Below are 16109 nucleotides of genomic sequence, written 5' to 3' on the forward strand. Positions count from 1 at the left end.
GCACAGCAGGGCTGCAGCGAGGCTGGAAATGCAGCTGGGGCTGGATGGAATTGCTGAGCAGCACAGGAGGCTGCACTGGGAGCCCCTGATGAGCTCAAAGGTCTTTTCCAGCCTAGGAAATCCTGGCATCCTCTGCTGCTGCACACGCTCACCTGGAGAAGGGAGAGCAGGAATTTCACATTGAGCTGGGGAGAGCTAATTCCAGTGTGAGAACCAAAAATCCCTCATCAATAAATGGCAATAGGGTGATGTCACCCTGCCAGCAGCACCAGTGAGAAGTTGTGGGTGTAGGATTTACATCCAGCAATCAGGAACGTTTGAAATCCCAATTCACTTTGGTTTTGTTTGGTTGTTTTCTTCAGCCCGGCTCCACTTCTGCTCTGTTCAAATCTGGGATAATTGTTCAATTGTACCATTGCTGACCCCGTGTCCTCCTCCTCCTCCTCACAGGTGTGCTGTTCATCCTTCACTGGTTATTTTCTCTGCAGGGTTATGCTCTTTATGGTTCCAGTTGGACTGAATGGTTTGAAATGGATGTTTAAACCCAAACCCCAGTGCTGAGGGCTTGGGCTGATTTGGTTTCTTCTCCACTGACGTTCCCTTGGACTTTGTGATCAGGAATGAGCCAAGCCTGGGGATGAGGATGGGCTGTGGATGCAGAACCCTGGGGAATGATCAGCTCTGCCTGCCAGCCCTGCTCCTGGAGAGCCTCTGGGTGAGGCTCGTTAATTGAGGCCTGTGTTAATTAAGGAATGCAGTGATTAATGCCTGAGGCAGAGGTTGCTGTTAACTCTCCCCTCTGGTCGTGAGCAGAACCTCAAGGACGGTTCCACACAAGCAGAATCCTATTTTCAGTTTCATTTTGATGCTCTTTGTTCTCGGTTGCAAGTTGGAAATACTTCCCAAAAATCCATAGGAAAGTTTCCAAGTGAATTGTCTCAGGCTCGTGTGTGAAATCCAGCACTGTGTATATTTTCAGGAATGTTGCTTTGTTTTTTATCTTTCTTTCTTTCTTTCTTTTTTTTTTTTTTTTGGTGATACTTAGAAGAGACCTGACATTCCATAATCCACTATGTAATGCTCAGCTAGACTTTAAGAATATTTAATTCTAATTTGCCTTTTGTTTATGCTGGTGTTTTATACAATATTTGTTCATGTTTCAAACTGCAGCCACTGTAACTCGATAAGTCATTGCACTACTAAAGCTATTGAAAATCCTGGAAATCTGCTAACTTTGCTTTTATTTTCCAAGCCTTCTGTGCAGTTGGGAATCCAGTCCAACAGGAATCCTTGGGCTTCCCAGAGGGTTCAATGTGCTATAAATTCCCCCCACACACACAAACCCCACAGATTTGTTGGATACATTTTTTCCACACAGTATTTGCACTGTCGGTAATTCCCTCCTCTTCCTCCCCTTCCCCGTCTGCAATTCTGGAAAAGCTTATTAAAATATTTTTAAACTTACTGTCTGCATCCAAAATTCCTGATTTCCTTGCTCCAGAGGGGTGGAATATTCCCTCTCAGAGGCTGGGAGAGCAGTGACTCTGGTCCTCTGCATGAAACTCATGGAAACAAAACCCATTTTTCTGCATCACCTTCCAGCTGTTCCCTTCATTCCCCATAATGTCTCCAAATCCCTTCCCAAGGAATATTCAAAGCTGGAAACCCAGAATTCCCCCCCTCACCCTGTAGGGACTGGGGGCTGTGAGGAGCCCCCTAAATCCCTGATTTATCCAGCCCAGCATTCCCACCCTCTCCACCAGGGAAGAGAGGCTGAGGCAGCAGCAGCTTTGGTTCATTGGTTTATTGGAAGCAAATACAAAAATACAGAGGCACATAAATCCTTTCTGCTCTCATTCCTCACATCCACAGCCTGCCATACATTCAGGTTTTCATCACTAAAATGCTCATTTTGTAAATAGATTCTCTATAGAAAACATTTGTTTTTTAGTCAATTAATAGCATAGAAAATACTGTTAGAGGAATTCTTGGCTTTCCCAGTGTTTAGGATCCAGCAGGATCCCAGTGTGGACAAAAAAAAAATCAAAAAGCTTTAAAAATCCTTCTGTCTTAGGACTGCAAATCTAACCAGTAGATTCAAAAACAAACAGAAAATCATAAAAACCCCTCTGGCAGAATCACCCTGCTGGCTGTGACCTCAGCATGGTGCAGCTGGAGCACAAGGGGGAGAAAAATGGGATTTGGGAATTGGGATCTGGGAATTGGGAATGCTGCAGCAAGGGCAGGAGCACCTGGGCCCTGGGAACCAGGACAGAACCAGAACAACCAGTACAAAACCAGAACCAGAACCAGTACTGGGACCAGCAACCCCATCTGGGCTGGGACTGGGGGGCTTCTCCACACCGGGAAAGGTTTGTGACCCTCCCTGCCCGGTACAAAGCCAAGGTTTTACTGGAATTTTGGGAGACAAAATAATCAGGGATTTCTTTTTGACTGTGTTCACAGGGGGAATGTGCTGAGGGGCTGCTCCAGGACACCCCAACTGCCTGCAGTGACCACAAAATCCCACAAAAAAGGGGAATTGTGGCTCTGGAATTGCTCCAGGAGTGGGATGTTGGAGCAGGCAGCAGCTGACTCGCTCCACACCTTCCCCAGCACAGCAGGCTGGAGCTGCACCCTCACAGAAAATCTCCTTCCCATCCAAAAACTTCCAGAAAATTCCAGCAAATTCAGCTTTGCCCAACAGCAGTTCAGCTTAAGCAAGTATCTCCTAGAAAATCCCACTGTCAGTTTCTAGAGAAGCTGTTAGGGTACAAAAATCTCTAAATACGTTATTTTACTAAAATTTTTTTTAACCAAGCTTAAAAACAATTCTTTTAAAACCGAAAGACAACCTGGAAAGAGGTGCTGGGTAAGACAACCTTTAAAACTCACTGAACACTGCCCAATGTTCTACAGTTCCATTCTTTTAGTGGGTCACAAACTCAGAGTGATTCATTCCATAGAAAACAAGAATTATGGGGCCCCCTTGCCAAAAAGAAGATTTAAGTCCTTGTGCCTCTTCCAGGGGTGGGAGCTGCAGCCCCTGCGATTCCCTGATGTGCTGTGCCAGTTGTGCCACCTTGGCTCTCCTGTGACCCCAGCAGCTCCTCCCTGGGATGCTCCCAGTGAGGCAGCAGCTTTCCCAAAGCCACGCTGGATCCAAGGGAGGCTGCAGAGCTCAGCAGGGCAGGAAAACCCTTCCTGCTGGGAATGTCACCAACCTCAGAGAGACTGAGGTGGATGCAGGGCTCTGACAGAGCCAGGAGGGAAAACCCAGCTTGGAAAGTGGGTTAATGGGCCAAACAAACAGAAAACCAACTGAAAACAGCTTAAATTCAGTCCAGAGAGCAGTGAACATTCACCCCGGAGGTCTTGGCCCAGCCCAGGAGCAGCTCCCAGGGCATTGCCCTGTTCCAGAGGGAGCAGGCTGGGCACAGAGCCAGCCCCAGCTCCCAGCCCCAGCTCCCAGCCCACTGGGATCAGCAGATCCAGGACCCCAAGGAGCAGATCCAGGACCCCAAGGAGCAGATCCAGATCCCAGGGAGCAGATCCAGCATCCCAGGGAGCAGATCCAGCATCCCAGGGAGCAGATCCACAATCCCAGGGAGCAGATCCAGATCCCAGGGAGCAGATCCAGATCCCAGGGAGCAGATCCAGGACCCCAAGGAGCAGATCCACGATCCCAGGGAGCAGATCCAGATCCCAGGGAGCAGATCCAGATCCCAGGGAGCAGATCCAGGACCCCAAGGAGCAGATCCACAATCCCAGGGAGCAGATCCAGATCCCAGGGAGCAGATCCACGACCCCAAGGAGCAGATCCACAATCCCAGGGAGCAGATCCAGATCCCAGGGAGCAGATCCAGGACCCCAAGGAGCAGATCCAGCATCCCAGGGAGCAGATCCAGGACCCCAAGGAGCAGACCCAGGATCCCAGGGAGCAGATCCAGGACCCCAAGGAGCAGATCCAGATCCCAGGGAGCAGATCCAGGACCCCAAGAAGCAGATCCAGCATCCCAGGGAGCAGATCCAGATCCCAGGGAGCAGATCCAGGACCCCAAGGAGCAGACCCAGGATCCCAGGGAGCAGATCCAGATCCCAGGGAGCAGATCCAGGACCCCAAGGAGCAGATCCAGATCCCAGAGAGCAGATCCAGGACCCCAGGGAGCAGATCCAGATCCCAGGGAGCAGATCCAGCATCCCAGGGAGCAGATCCCGTCAGGGACACCCTGGCACACCCCGGGGCAGAGCTGCCAGCCCTGCCCGTGCCCATCTCCACTGCCAGCCCCGCCTTGATTAGAAACCCGTTAATTCCTCCCGTTAATCAGGCTCAATTAGGCTCCTCGTTCCCCGCGCAGGCTGGGCGGGCGTTGCCGAGGATCTGTGAAGGAAGGCGGCAATCTCAGCCGCGCTAACCGAGAGCAGCCCGGGCTCCCTGCCCGCATCAGGCCGGCACGAGGAGCGCTGGGCTCGGCCCCGCTCACACCGAGCTCTTGCCCCGCAGGTCCAGCTTGGCGCCGGCCTCCGGCTCCTTGCTCAGCTGCTCCTCCGTGAAGGTGATGTACGAGTACACCAGGCTCCCGGCAATACTGCAGGAGGTGCGGGGAGAACGTGGGGAACAGCTCCGGGAAACTCACGGCGATCAAACACACCCCGGGGAAAGGCAGAGCTCCAGCAGAACCCCCAGCTTCCCTCCCAAAGCCACAGCTCTGCGTCATTCCGCATCTGTGCCACCCCAAAGGCCAGGACAGACTCCCACCACACAGCCCAGAAAGGAGATACTGCCCAATATTGTATTTTCCGATAATAAGAATAATGAGATGAACCCCCAAATACTAATAAGAATAATAAGGTGAATCCCCAAATAATAATAATAAGATGGATCCTCAAATAAGAAGAAGAATAATAAGATGAACCCCCAAATACTAATAAGAATAATAAGATGAATCCCCAAATAATAATAATAAGATGGATCCTCAAATAATAATAAGAATAATAAGATGAATCCCCAAATAATACTAATAAGATGGATCCCCAAATAATAAGAATAATAAGATGAACCCCCAAATAATAATAATAATAAGATGAACCCCCAAATACTAATAAGAATAATAAGATGAACCCCCAAATAATAAGATGGATCCTCAAATAATAATAAAAATAATAAGATGAACCCCCAAATACTAATAATAAGATGGATCCTCAAATAATAATAAGAATAATAAGATGAATCCCCAAATAATACTAATAAGATGAACCCCCAAATAATTATAAGAATAATAAGATGGATCCCCAAATAATGATAAGAATAATAAGATGGATCCTCAAATAATAATAAGAATAATAAGATGAACCCCCAAATACTAATAAGAATAATAAGATGAACCCCCAAACAATAATAATAAGATGGATCATCAAATAATAATAAGAATAATAAGATGAACCCCCAAATACTAATAATAAGATGGATCCTCAAATAATAAGAATAATAAGATGAATCCCCAAATAATACTAATAAGATGGATCCCCAAATAATAAGAATAATAAGATGAACCCCCAAATAATGATAAGAATAATAAGGTGGATCCCCAAATAATGATAAGAATAATAAGATGGATCCTCAAATAATAATAAGAATAATAACATGAACCTCCAAATACTAATAAGAATAATAAGATGAATCCCCAAATAATAATAATAAGATGGATCCTCAAATAATGATAAGAATAATAAGATGAATCCCCAAATAATAATAATAAGATGGATCCTCAAATAATAATAAGAATAATAAGATGAATCCCCAAATAATAATAAGAATAATAAGACGAATCTCCAAATACTAATAAGAATAATAAGATGTATCCCCAAATAATAAGAAGAATAATAAGATGGATCCCCAAATAATAATAAGAATAGTAAGAAATAATAAGAATAATAAGAAATAATCCCCAAATTCTTTAACTTGAAATAATCGCCCCAAAAAATAATAATGCAAATGAAATAATCCCCAAAATTCTTCTTTTGCTGCCTTAATTCCATGACTCTGCTTGGTAACTCAGGGAAAACTCGATTTTCCTGCTACAATACCCCTGTGGATTCTCCTGGCTTTAAAACAAACCAAGTTTGGGAACATCCCACAAAACCGAAGCACAAAGCACAAAACCCAAGCACAAGCACAAAAAAAACCAAGTACAAAAGCCCAAAACCATGGGGGTTTTTTTGGGGGGGGAAATCCATTAAATGTGTCAAATAGTTTCAGTTTCACCCCAGTTTTCAGTTACAAGTCATAAATGAACCTCTGCTCTTACCTGATATTTAGACCAATGAAGTTCATCCATGTAAAAATATAATCTCCTCCAAAAAACATCCCAATATAGGTTATTAAAATATTCTGCAAAGGAACAAGATGGGAGGAACAAACAGCCTGAGACAAGGGAATTGTATGGAAAATGGAATTTATGGGAAAGGGAACACAGGGGGTGGAACATGAGGGGTTAACACAATTCCCAAGGGATGGCTGAGGGGCTTTTTGGGGAATGCCACCCACCTTTATGCAGCCAACTATTGTAGTTGTAAGAGCAGAGTTGTACTGAGTGCAAAGAACCGTGGAATACATCAGAATAAACCTATGGAAAGGAGCCACCATCAGGGACAGCCCCTTGGAACCACCTGGTCCCCCCAGCCCGGCCTGGGGAGGGGTCCCTGCCCCCCAGGGAATGAGGGGAGCCTGAGGTGCCCCCCAGCCCAAAGCACTCCAGGATTCAGGATCCATTCCCACCCTTTGTTCCCACTTTTTCAGCCACACCTGCACTGGAGGAGGGTGGGAGATAATCCCCACCCACCAGATCTCCCAGGAATGGTCTCCCAGCAGGACCGAGGGTTTGTGACGGTTTTCAGTAACACCAGGGCGCCAGAATCCCCATTTCTGGGATGGAGGTGCCTTCCCTGCCCCAGCCCAGCAGCCCATGCTTACCCCATCACGCAGGAGAGCGTGAACTGCACGAGGAAGAAGGTGTCTGCCCAGCCCTGGTACTCCACTGCCTGCAGAACAGCGCCTGGGTTCAGAGCCTTGGCACCCACACCACTGCCAGCAGGACAAGGAGCACCCCCAGCACTGCTGTCACCCCACAGCAGGAAAAACCAACCCTGGAATGACACCCCAAGGCTCTGGCAGCACCTCCAGGCTCAGCTCTCAGCTCATTCCCTCTGGAAAGGGCAGGGCAGGAGTGTGACAAGCCAGAGGGCTCAGGAGAGGCCTCTCCCAGCCAAATTGGATCATTTTGGCTCCCACTCCCTGCCAACCACAACTCCCATCCCAAGGGAGCTGTGACCTGGGGATGCTGCTGAGGCAGCCTGGATTTCAGGGCAGGGCTTTTCCCTGGGCCTCCGGGCTTTGGGGAGCATCTGCAGGGCTGGATCCTGCGCCACAGAGAGCCCAGAGGGGCCACCAGGGACTGGAGCATCCCTGAGGACACTCAGGGTGTCACCCAGGAGCCAGGCTCTGCCCAAGGTGCCCAGGGACAGGATCCCAGAGCCAGGAGCACACAGGGACACCCAGGGACACCCAGGGGACACACAGGGACAGGATCCCAGAGCCAGGGGCACACAGGGACACCCAAGGACACACAGGGGCACCCAGGGACAGGATCCCAGAGCCAGGGGCACCCAGGGACACCCAGGGGACACACAGGGACACCCAGGGACACCCAGGGACAGGATCCCAGAGCCAGGGACACACAGGGACACACAGGGACACACAGGGACACCCAGGGGCACCCAGGGACAGGATCCCAGAGCCAGGGACACACAGGGACACCCAAGGACACACAGGGGACACACAGGGGCACCCAGGGACAGGATCCCAGAGCCAGGAGCACCTAGGGGCACACAGGGACACCCAGGGAGGTCCCTCTGGGTGGCTGCAGCACTTGGAGAGGGGCAAAGCTTGCCCAGCGAAATGGGGGAGCCTCCAGCCTTGGAGACAGCCCAAAATCCAGGTGGAATCTCACCTGCTCCAGCTCAGCCACAGGGCAGGAGCTGCCTCCCTCACCCCCTCCCAGCTGGGCAGGGGATGCCAGGGCACCCAGGGCTCCTGCCTGGCACCTGGGGATGCCCTTTCCCCAGGGACACCAAATGCCAGCCCCGGGGGCCCCTCTGCAGCTCCTGCACGCCCTCTGCCCAGGAATCCTGCCCAGAGCAGGATGTGTTACCTGGGCTCCTCCAGAGCAAGCACAGGAATTCCCAGAGCCAGAGGCACAGGAGGGGCCCAGCCGCCCTCCCCAGCCCTCCCCAGGGGTTCCTGGGGCTGCAGTTTCCTGGCAGCAGCCCCGGCACACAGCACATCTTTGTGCAGCCCAGAAAGGAGTTTATTCAGGGGAAAAGCAAATTTCAAAAAGCCATTTCTCTCCCCGGGCTGAACAGAGGCTGCTCACAGCCCCGTTTTCCTGCCCAGGCCCAGCTCCTGCTCCTAAATGAGCACTTTGATCCCAAATCCAGCCCTGGGAGAGGGCAGGGCTGAGCCACCTTCACCCTCCTGCCGTCCCTGCTAAGCCCAGCTCGTTATCCCCGGGCTTTAAGCTCCTAACGAGGACAAAGCCACCAGGCTGGGGGACAGGGGGGGTGGCAGGGCCACCCCCAGGGTGGGCAACACCTCCAGCCTTTGGGGGAGAGGATTCAGCTGAATTCCCTGCACGTGGAGGAGATCCCCAAAAAACAGACAGGAAAAAGGAATTTGCTGCTCAGGAGAGCCAGCTGCACATCAGTGAGTGCAACAACAACAAAAACAATTAATAATAATAATGATGATAATAATAATGGTAATAATTATAATAACTATAATAGTAATAGTAGTAATAATAATAATAATTAATAATTTCAAGTATACAGGACCACAGGTAGATAATTATAATAATAGTAAAAATAAAGAATAATTTCATGTATTCAGAACCATAGCCGCTATTATTATTGTTGTTGTTGTTATTATGCTATTATTGTTGTTACTATTATTAATACTATTATTATTTTATTTATTTATTACTATTATTAATATTATTATCATCTCCAGGATCACCACAAGCAAAGCCAACCCACACAGCAACTCCACAAAACTGCCCCGGCGAGAGGGGAAGGACAGGAAAAAAAGAAAGTTTGAATAAACTCATTGATTCTAAAATTACTCAGCTTCTTTAAATAATATTTGGGTTTTCTCCTTGCTCTCCACTTCCCCATTCCTCAGGCATTACAAAAGTGCCTGAATGGAGCAACTCTGTGGGTTTGGGTCCAACGTTGAAGCTGTGGCTCCTTTCTGCTGGGGTGGTTTTGGGGCACCCCCTTCCCCAGCTCCTCCATGTGACAGTGTGCCACAGAACCCATGGGGTCTGGGATGGATTTGGGATGGATTTGGGGTGGATTTTGGGATGGCTGTCCTACCTTCTGTGCATCTCCAGTGATGTAGGCAATGGCCAGGGTGGGCAGGATCATGAAGAGTGCATTGTAGTAGAGCAGGCCGTACTTCCCCAGCTCCTGGAAATGGGAACACCCAAGAGTCGGAGTGGGAACAGAAATTCCTGCTCACACTGCCACTGGGCCTGGAGCTGAACCCAGCTGGGAATTCTCACATCTCATGGAATTCCAGGCTGGTGTGGGCTGGGAGGGACCTTAAAGCTCATCCAGTCCCAAGGGCAGGGACCTTCCACCATCCCAACGTCCAGCCTGGCCTTGGGCACTGCAGGGATCCAGGGGCAGCCACAGCAAATCTGGGAATTCCATCCCAGCCAGGAATTCCTTCCCAACATCCCAATATCTCAATCTACCTTCTTTCACTTCCAGCCATTCCCTGTGTCCCGTCCCTCCAGGCCTTGTCCCCAGCCCCTCTGCAGCTCTGGACAGATTTTGGGAATGGGATGGCTGAGCCTCCCCCTCTGCCCTCACAGAAACCAAAATCCCAACATCCCAGAGGAAGCCAGAGCTCATCCCACCTTGGAATCCAGCTTCTGTTTCACGTAGGCACCGTTTGCAGCTGTTAAGGCGTCGTTGATGAGGATAAAAATGTATCCCTCCAGGTCGAATGCCAAGTCAGCACTGGGAAGGGAAAATCGGGAGTTAAAGCTCTGGCTGGGCAGGGCCAGCGCTGGAAGGGTCCCTCCACCCTCTGTGGAGCCAGGAAAAGTTCATGATGGCAGGAGGGGGTGGGATTTGGGTCAGGAAAACATTCTTTCCTACTGGAGAGCACGTCTGGCAGGGGGCAAGGTCAGTGTGGAATCCCTCTGCTCCTGGGACACTCCAGGGAACTGCACTGCGTACGGGAACGGGGACGGCTCACCTGGCAGCCACAAATGCACCAAAGATCATGGCAAACACCGTCATCTGAATGCTCCAGGAAAACTTCTTCCTGCAAAACACAGGCAGCAGGACCTGGCATCAGGCCTTGGCAATGCCCGGAGCAGGGAGCAGCTTCTCTTCCTGAGGAAAGGGGGGAAAACCCCAAACCAACCCCAAACCACCCCCAACCCAAGCCCTGCAGGAGCTGTGAGTGAAGACATTTTAGACAATTATCTCTGTGATTCTTTAGAGGATAAAGAACTGAGCCTGGAGGAGCTGCAGCTCTGCCTGGGGCAGGGCAGGGCAGGGCGGGCTCAGCCGGGCACGGAGCAGCTCCAGCCCTGCCCAGGGGCTCTGGGCTCCCTGCAGGAGCTGGGGCTGGCACAGCACCCCACACCTCCCCCAGGGGAGCCACAGCAGCACAGACCTCTCTGCCAGCTCCCCCGGGATGGGATGGGATGGGGTGGGATGGGATGGGATGGGATGGGATGGGATGGGATGGGATGGGATGGGGTGGGATGGGATGGGATGGGATGGGATCTATGAGATGGGATGGGGTGGGATGGGATGGGATGGGGTGGGATGGGATGGGGTGGGATGGGGTGGGATGGGGTGGGATGGGGTGGGATGGGGTGGGATGGGGTGGGATGGATCCGGCAGCTCCAAACCCGCCCCTTCCTCCCAGAGCCAAACCCAGCCCGGCCCCAGCACTCACTTGAGCAGGAATCCCTCGGCAAACATCGTGAACAGGATGGAAAACCTCCGCAGCACCGTGAACATGGGCAGGCTGCGGGGAAGGGCAGCGCTGAGGGGCTGTGCCCCCTTCCCTGCGCCCCAAACTGAGCGGGGGTATGGGATGGGAACAGGGATAAGGGATGGGAGCAGGGATATGGGATGAGGATAGGGATATGGGATGGGAGCAGGGATACGGGATTAGAATCAGGATATGGGATGGGAGCAGGGATATGGGATGGGAGCAGGGATACGGGATGGGAGCAGGGATATGGGATCAGAATAGGGATGTGGGATGGGAGCAGGGATATGGGATTAGAATCAGGATATGGGATGGGAGCAGGGATATGGGATGGGAGCAGGGATACGGGATGGGAGCAGGGATATGGGATCAGAATAGGGATGTGGGATGGGAGCAGGGATATGGGATTAGAATCAGGATATGGGATGGGAGCAGGGATATGGGATGGGAGCAGGGATATGGGATCAGGATAGGGATATGGGATCAGAATAGGGATGTGGGATGGGAGCAGGGATATGGGATTAGAATCAGGATATGGGATGGGAGCAGGGATATGGGATGGGAGCAGGGATATGGGATCAGGATAGGGATATGGGATCAGAATAGGGATGTGGGATGGGAGCAGGGATATGGGATTAGAATCAGGATATGGGCTGGGAGCAGGGATACGGGATGGGAGCAGGGATACGGGATGGGAGCAGGGATACGGGATGGGAGCAGGGATACGGGATCAGAATAGGTATGTGGGATGGGAGCAGGGATATGGGATTAGAATCAGGATATGGGATTAGAATCAGGATATGGGATGGGAGCAGGGATATGGGATGGGAGCAGGGATATGGGATGGGAGCAGGGATATGGGACAGGAGCAGGGATATGGGATCAGAATCAGGATACGGGATCAGAGCAGGGCTACCGGATCAGAATAAGGGTGTGAGATCAGAATAGGGACACGGGACCAGAACAGGGCTATGGGATTGGAGCAGGGATATGGGACTAGAATAGGGATATGAGATCAGAATAGGGACATGGGATCAGAGCAGGAATACTGGATCCCAAACAGAGCAGGGATATGGGATCAGAGCAGGGACATGGGATCAGGACACGGATAGGGGACTGGAGCAGGGATACAGGATCAGAGCAGGGCTATGGGCTTGGCCCCTGTCCTTAGTGGGGAATTCCCTTATGGGAATGGCACAGCTCCCACACCCCATAGATCCGAGCCTGCAGGGATGGGGCCCCCAGGGACACCCCCAGCCCTCAGCCCGTGGTTAGGGCCAGCCCCGTGTCCCTCCCTGCCCGCGGGGAGCGTTTGGGAACACGCACGTGGCACATCCCGGCGTGGGCAGGGAGGGAGGGAAGGAAGGGAGGGAGGGAGGGAGGGAAGCGCAGGGCCCCGAGCGGCTCCGGCCCCGTCACCCGCAGGGCCCGCTGGGCTCCCCGGCAACCCCGGAAAGCCCCGAGGAAGCGCGAAACCCCCGGGCGGGAAACCCATCCCTACTTCAGCTTCTGTGTGCTGAACAGTCCTGTGATCTGGTTCCCGAAGTACAGGAGAGGTAGAGGAAATGTCTGGAAAGGAGAGGAAGGAAAGGAGGCTGTGGGAGCGAGCCGGGAGCTCCCCGAGCCGCCTCGGGGGATGAAAATAGAACGGAATTGTTCCCACCCGCCATGGAAACCTTCACACACACACACATACACACTCACACACACACACACACACACACACTCACACTCACACGCGTCCGGAGCTCCAGGATCCCCGGAACGGGCACGGGCATCCCAAAGAGCCCCTGTGGGACAGGGACCCCGGCGATGGGGAAAGGAGCCCGGGGAGGGGATTTGGGTGCTGGGGAGGGGATTGGGGTGCCAGGGAGGGGGATCTGGGTGCTGGGGAGGGGATTTGGGTGCTTGGGAAGGGGATTGGGGTGCCGGGGAGGGGTCTCACCCGCCGGGGGATGTGTCTGTCCAGGTCAGGGAACTTGACCACCCGCAGCGCCTTCCCGGCCCAGAGCACGGCCACCGTGGCCACCATCTGCAAGAGAGCAGGGGTCACCCACGGCCCCCAACGCCCGAACACGGCGTGCGGGGACACCGCGGGGTCCCACTCACCTGGCCCAGCCCCACGCACAGCGAGGACGGGAACCTGCGGGAGGAGAGCGCGGATCAGGGGGGTCCCGCACACGGCCCCACGGCCGTGGGGACACCGCAAGGGGACACCGGCGTCGGCGAGGGGACAGGACGGGGTCGGGGAGCGGCAGCCCCAAAGCGGGGTGCGGGGGCAAGGGCTGGGAAGGACCCGGGGCAGGGGGGGACACGGGGGGGACCCGAGCGCAGGGAGCGGAGTGAATGGCGGGGTCCCGGTCCCCATCCCGCGGGGGTCCCCACGCCGACCCCGGGGGGATTCCCGATCCCGGGCCGGGGGTGCCCCGATCCCAGGGTGGGGGGTCGGGGTCCCATTCCCGGGGAGATTTCCGATCCCGGGGGTATCCCCGATCCCAGGGTGGGGGGTCCCGATCCCGGGGGTATCCCCGATCCCAGACTGGGGGGTCCCGATCCCGGGGGTATCCCCGATCCCAGACTGGGGGGTCCCGATCCCGGGGGTATCCCCGATCCCAGACTGGGAGGTCCCGATCGAGGAGGGAATTCCCGCTCCCGGGGAGGGGGGGGGGTCCCGGCGGCGCGGCCGTACCCGTAGGAGGTGAGGACGCTCTTGTTGACGACGACGATGAGGAAGGAGCTGAGGCCGTAGAAGGCGGCGGCCAGCAGGCGCAGGCAGAGCGGCGGGGCCGCCATGCCCCGCTCCGCATCGCCGGGCGCGGGGGCTCCGGCGGGGGCTCCCCCCTCGGCCGCCCCCTCGGGCCCCCCCCCGGCCGCGGCCCCGGGGCGTCTGCGCGGCTCCGACATGGCTGGGGCGGGGCCAGAGCGGCGGCAGCGCGCAGGCGCGGGGAGGGACCGGGGCGGACGGGAGGGACCGGGGCGGGAACGGGAGGGAACGGGGGGAACGGGGAGGGAACGGGGAGGGACCGGGAAGGACCGGGGGGAACGGGAGGGACCGGGAGAGAACGGGAGAGAACGGGGAGGGAACGGCAGGGAACAGGAGGGAACGGGGAGGGAACGGGAGAAAACGGGAGGGACCGGGGGGAACGGGAGAGAACGAGAGGGAACGGGAGAGAACGGGAGAGACCGGGAGGGACCGGGAGAGAACGGGAGGGAACGGGGAGGGGCCTGGGACACCGGGCACGGAGGGGGACATGGTACAAGGGGGGGACGGGGGTGGGGACAGGGATGGGGAGATGGCATGGGGCAGGGGCAGGGATGGGGACGGGGTACAGGCGATGGGACAGTGATGCGGAGATGGGGACAGAGGTGGGAACAGGGATGGGGACACGGCCCGGGGGGGAACAGGGTTGGGGATATGATACAGGGGAGGGGATGGGGACAAGGACGGGAATACTGCACTGGGGACAGGGATGGGGACATCGCACAGGATTGGGAGACAGGGATGGGGAGATGGGAATGGGGAGATGGGGACAGGGATAGGGATAGTGGTGGGGATAGGAACAGGGATAAGGACATGGCACAGGGATAGAGATGGGAACGGGGATGGGGATGGGGACAGGGATAGGGGACATGGCACACGAGGGGACAGGGATGGGTGACATCGCACGGGGGGGACAGGGATGGGGACACGGCACAGGGGCGGGGACATGGCACGGCGGGGACAGGGATAGGGACAGGGATAGGGACATGGCACAGGGACGAGGACACTGATGGGGACATCACACAGGGCTTGGGGGACAGTGATGTGGGACAGCGCACAGAGGGTTGGGATGGGGGACAATAATGGGGTGCGACGGTGGCACAGAGGACATTGCTGGGGAGGTGGCACAGGGGCTGGCATGGGGGCATTGATAGGGGGAGGATGTGATGGGGGCTGGGATAGAACGGGGGGTTGGGACGGGGGGGATTCTGCCTGGGGTGGGCATGGCACGGGGACGGGTTTGGGGACACTGCGGGGAGGGGTGGGCATGGCACGGGGACGGGTTTGGGGACACTGCGGGGAGGGGTGGGCATGGCACAGGGACGGGTTTGGGGGCACTGATGGGGTGGGACGGGGCTGGTGCGGGGGCGCAGCAAGGGGGGCATCGCAGGGGGTGTGGGGTGGGCAGCATCGGTGAGGGGAACCCCCGGGTCTGGCACGGGGGCACGAGCAGGGAAGGGGGCTGGGTGAGCTCACACATGGGGTGGCACTGCCTGGGGACACTGCAGGGACAAGGGGACACCAGACGCGTGTCCCCCGTGCGGGCAGAGCACAGGCCCCCTCCGGCCTCCCCGGGGCACGGCCGGGGGTCAGAGCCGAGCTGGCACCGCTGTCCCTGGCACGGCGGCCCCGGGCCCTGCGCCCTGCCGGGTGCTGCCCTCGGCTCACCCCGCACGCAGCGTTTTGGCACCGGCCCTTCCCTTGCGGAGATTAAATCTCCCCCTCCGGGCCATGCTCTGCCAAGTGGAAAAATCCCAAAACAAGGCGGCTCGGAGCACAAAACCGCCCCCGCCCTGCGGGGCACAGCGAGCAGATTGAGGGCTGGGGGACAGGGGTGACACGCACACCTCGGTGTCTGTGGGGGGACAGGGGTGACACGCACACCGCGGTGTCTGTGGGGGGACAGGGGTGACACGCACACCTCGGGGTCTGTGAGGGACAGGGGTGACACGCACACCGCGGTGTCTGTGGGGGGACAGGGGTGACACGCACACCGCGGTGTCTGTGGGGGGGACAGAGGTGACACGCACACCGCGGTGTCTGTGGGGGCACAGGGGTGACACGCACACCGCGGTGTCTGTGGGGGGACAGGGGTGACACGCACACCTCGGTGTCTGTGGGGGGCACAGGGGTGACACGCACACCTCGGTGTCTGTGGGGGGACAGGGGTGACACGCACACCTCGGTGTGGGGACAGGGGTGACACGCACACCTCGGTGTCTGTGGGGGCACAGGGGTGACACGCACACCGCGGTGTCTGTGGGGGCACAGGGG

General features: G+C 55.4%; 1 protein-coding gene across 3 annotated transcripts; it reads right to left on the bottom strand.

Annotated features, from left to right (window-relative positions):
- Positions 1 to 4100: 4100 nt before the first annotated feature.
- SLC35D1 (solute carrier family 35 member D1) lies at positions 4101 to 13971 on the bottom strand. 3 transcript variants are annotated; one of them, XM_059478284.1, is made up of 12 exons: positions 13764 to 13971; positions 13184 to 13217; positions 13020 to 13106; positions 12576 to 12643; positions 11036 to 11107; positions 10322 to 10390; positions 9978 to 10080; positions 9430 to 9522; positions 6974 to 7041; positions 6548 to 6626; positions 6309 to 6391; positions 4101 to 4589 (listed from the first exon to the last, which is right to left on the bottom strand). In XM_059478284.1, exons 1-12 carry the CDS (start codon positions 13865 to 13867, stop codon positions 4481 to 4483), a joined length of 969 nt encoding a protein of 322 aa, XP_059334267.1. In that variant the 5' UTR covers positions 13868 to 13971; the 3' UTR covers positions 4101 to 4480. The 3 variants fall into 3 exon arrangements, with proteins under 3 accessions (XP_059334267.1, XP_059334269.1, XP_059334268.1); XM_059478286.1 differs by lacking the exon at positions 13184 to 13217 and having other exon boundaries at positions 13764 to 13970; XM_059478285.1 differs by lacking the exons at positions 11036 to 11107; positions 12576 to 12643.
- Positions 13972 to 16109: the final 2138 nt, after the last annotated feature.

The sequence above is a fragment of the Ammospiza nelsoni genome, chromosome 9 (assembly GCF_027579445.1).
Source record: "Ammospiza nelsoni isolate bAmmNel1 chromosome 9, bAmmNel1.pri, whole genome shotgun sequence".
Lineage (NCBI taxonomy): Eukaryota > Metazoa > Chordata > Aves > Passeriformes > Passerellidae > Ammospiza > Ammospiza nelsoni.

Coding starts and splice junctions, on each gene's coding strand:
- SLC35D1 (XM_059478284.1), bottom strand. CDS start 13,867: ATGGCGGCCCCGCCGCTCTGCCTGCGCCTGCTGGCCGCCGCCTTCTAC. Junction 10,391..11,035: donor GCCGAGGGATTCCTGCTCAA/GTGAGTGCTGGG, acceptor TGTGTTTTGCAG/GAAGAAGTTTTCCTGGAGCA. Junction 6,392..6,547: donor CAATAGTTGGCTGCATAAAG/GTGGGTGGCATT, acceptor GTTCCTTTGCAG/AATATTTTAATAACCTATAT.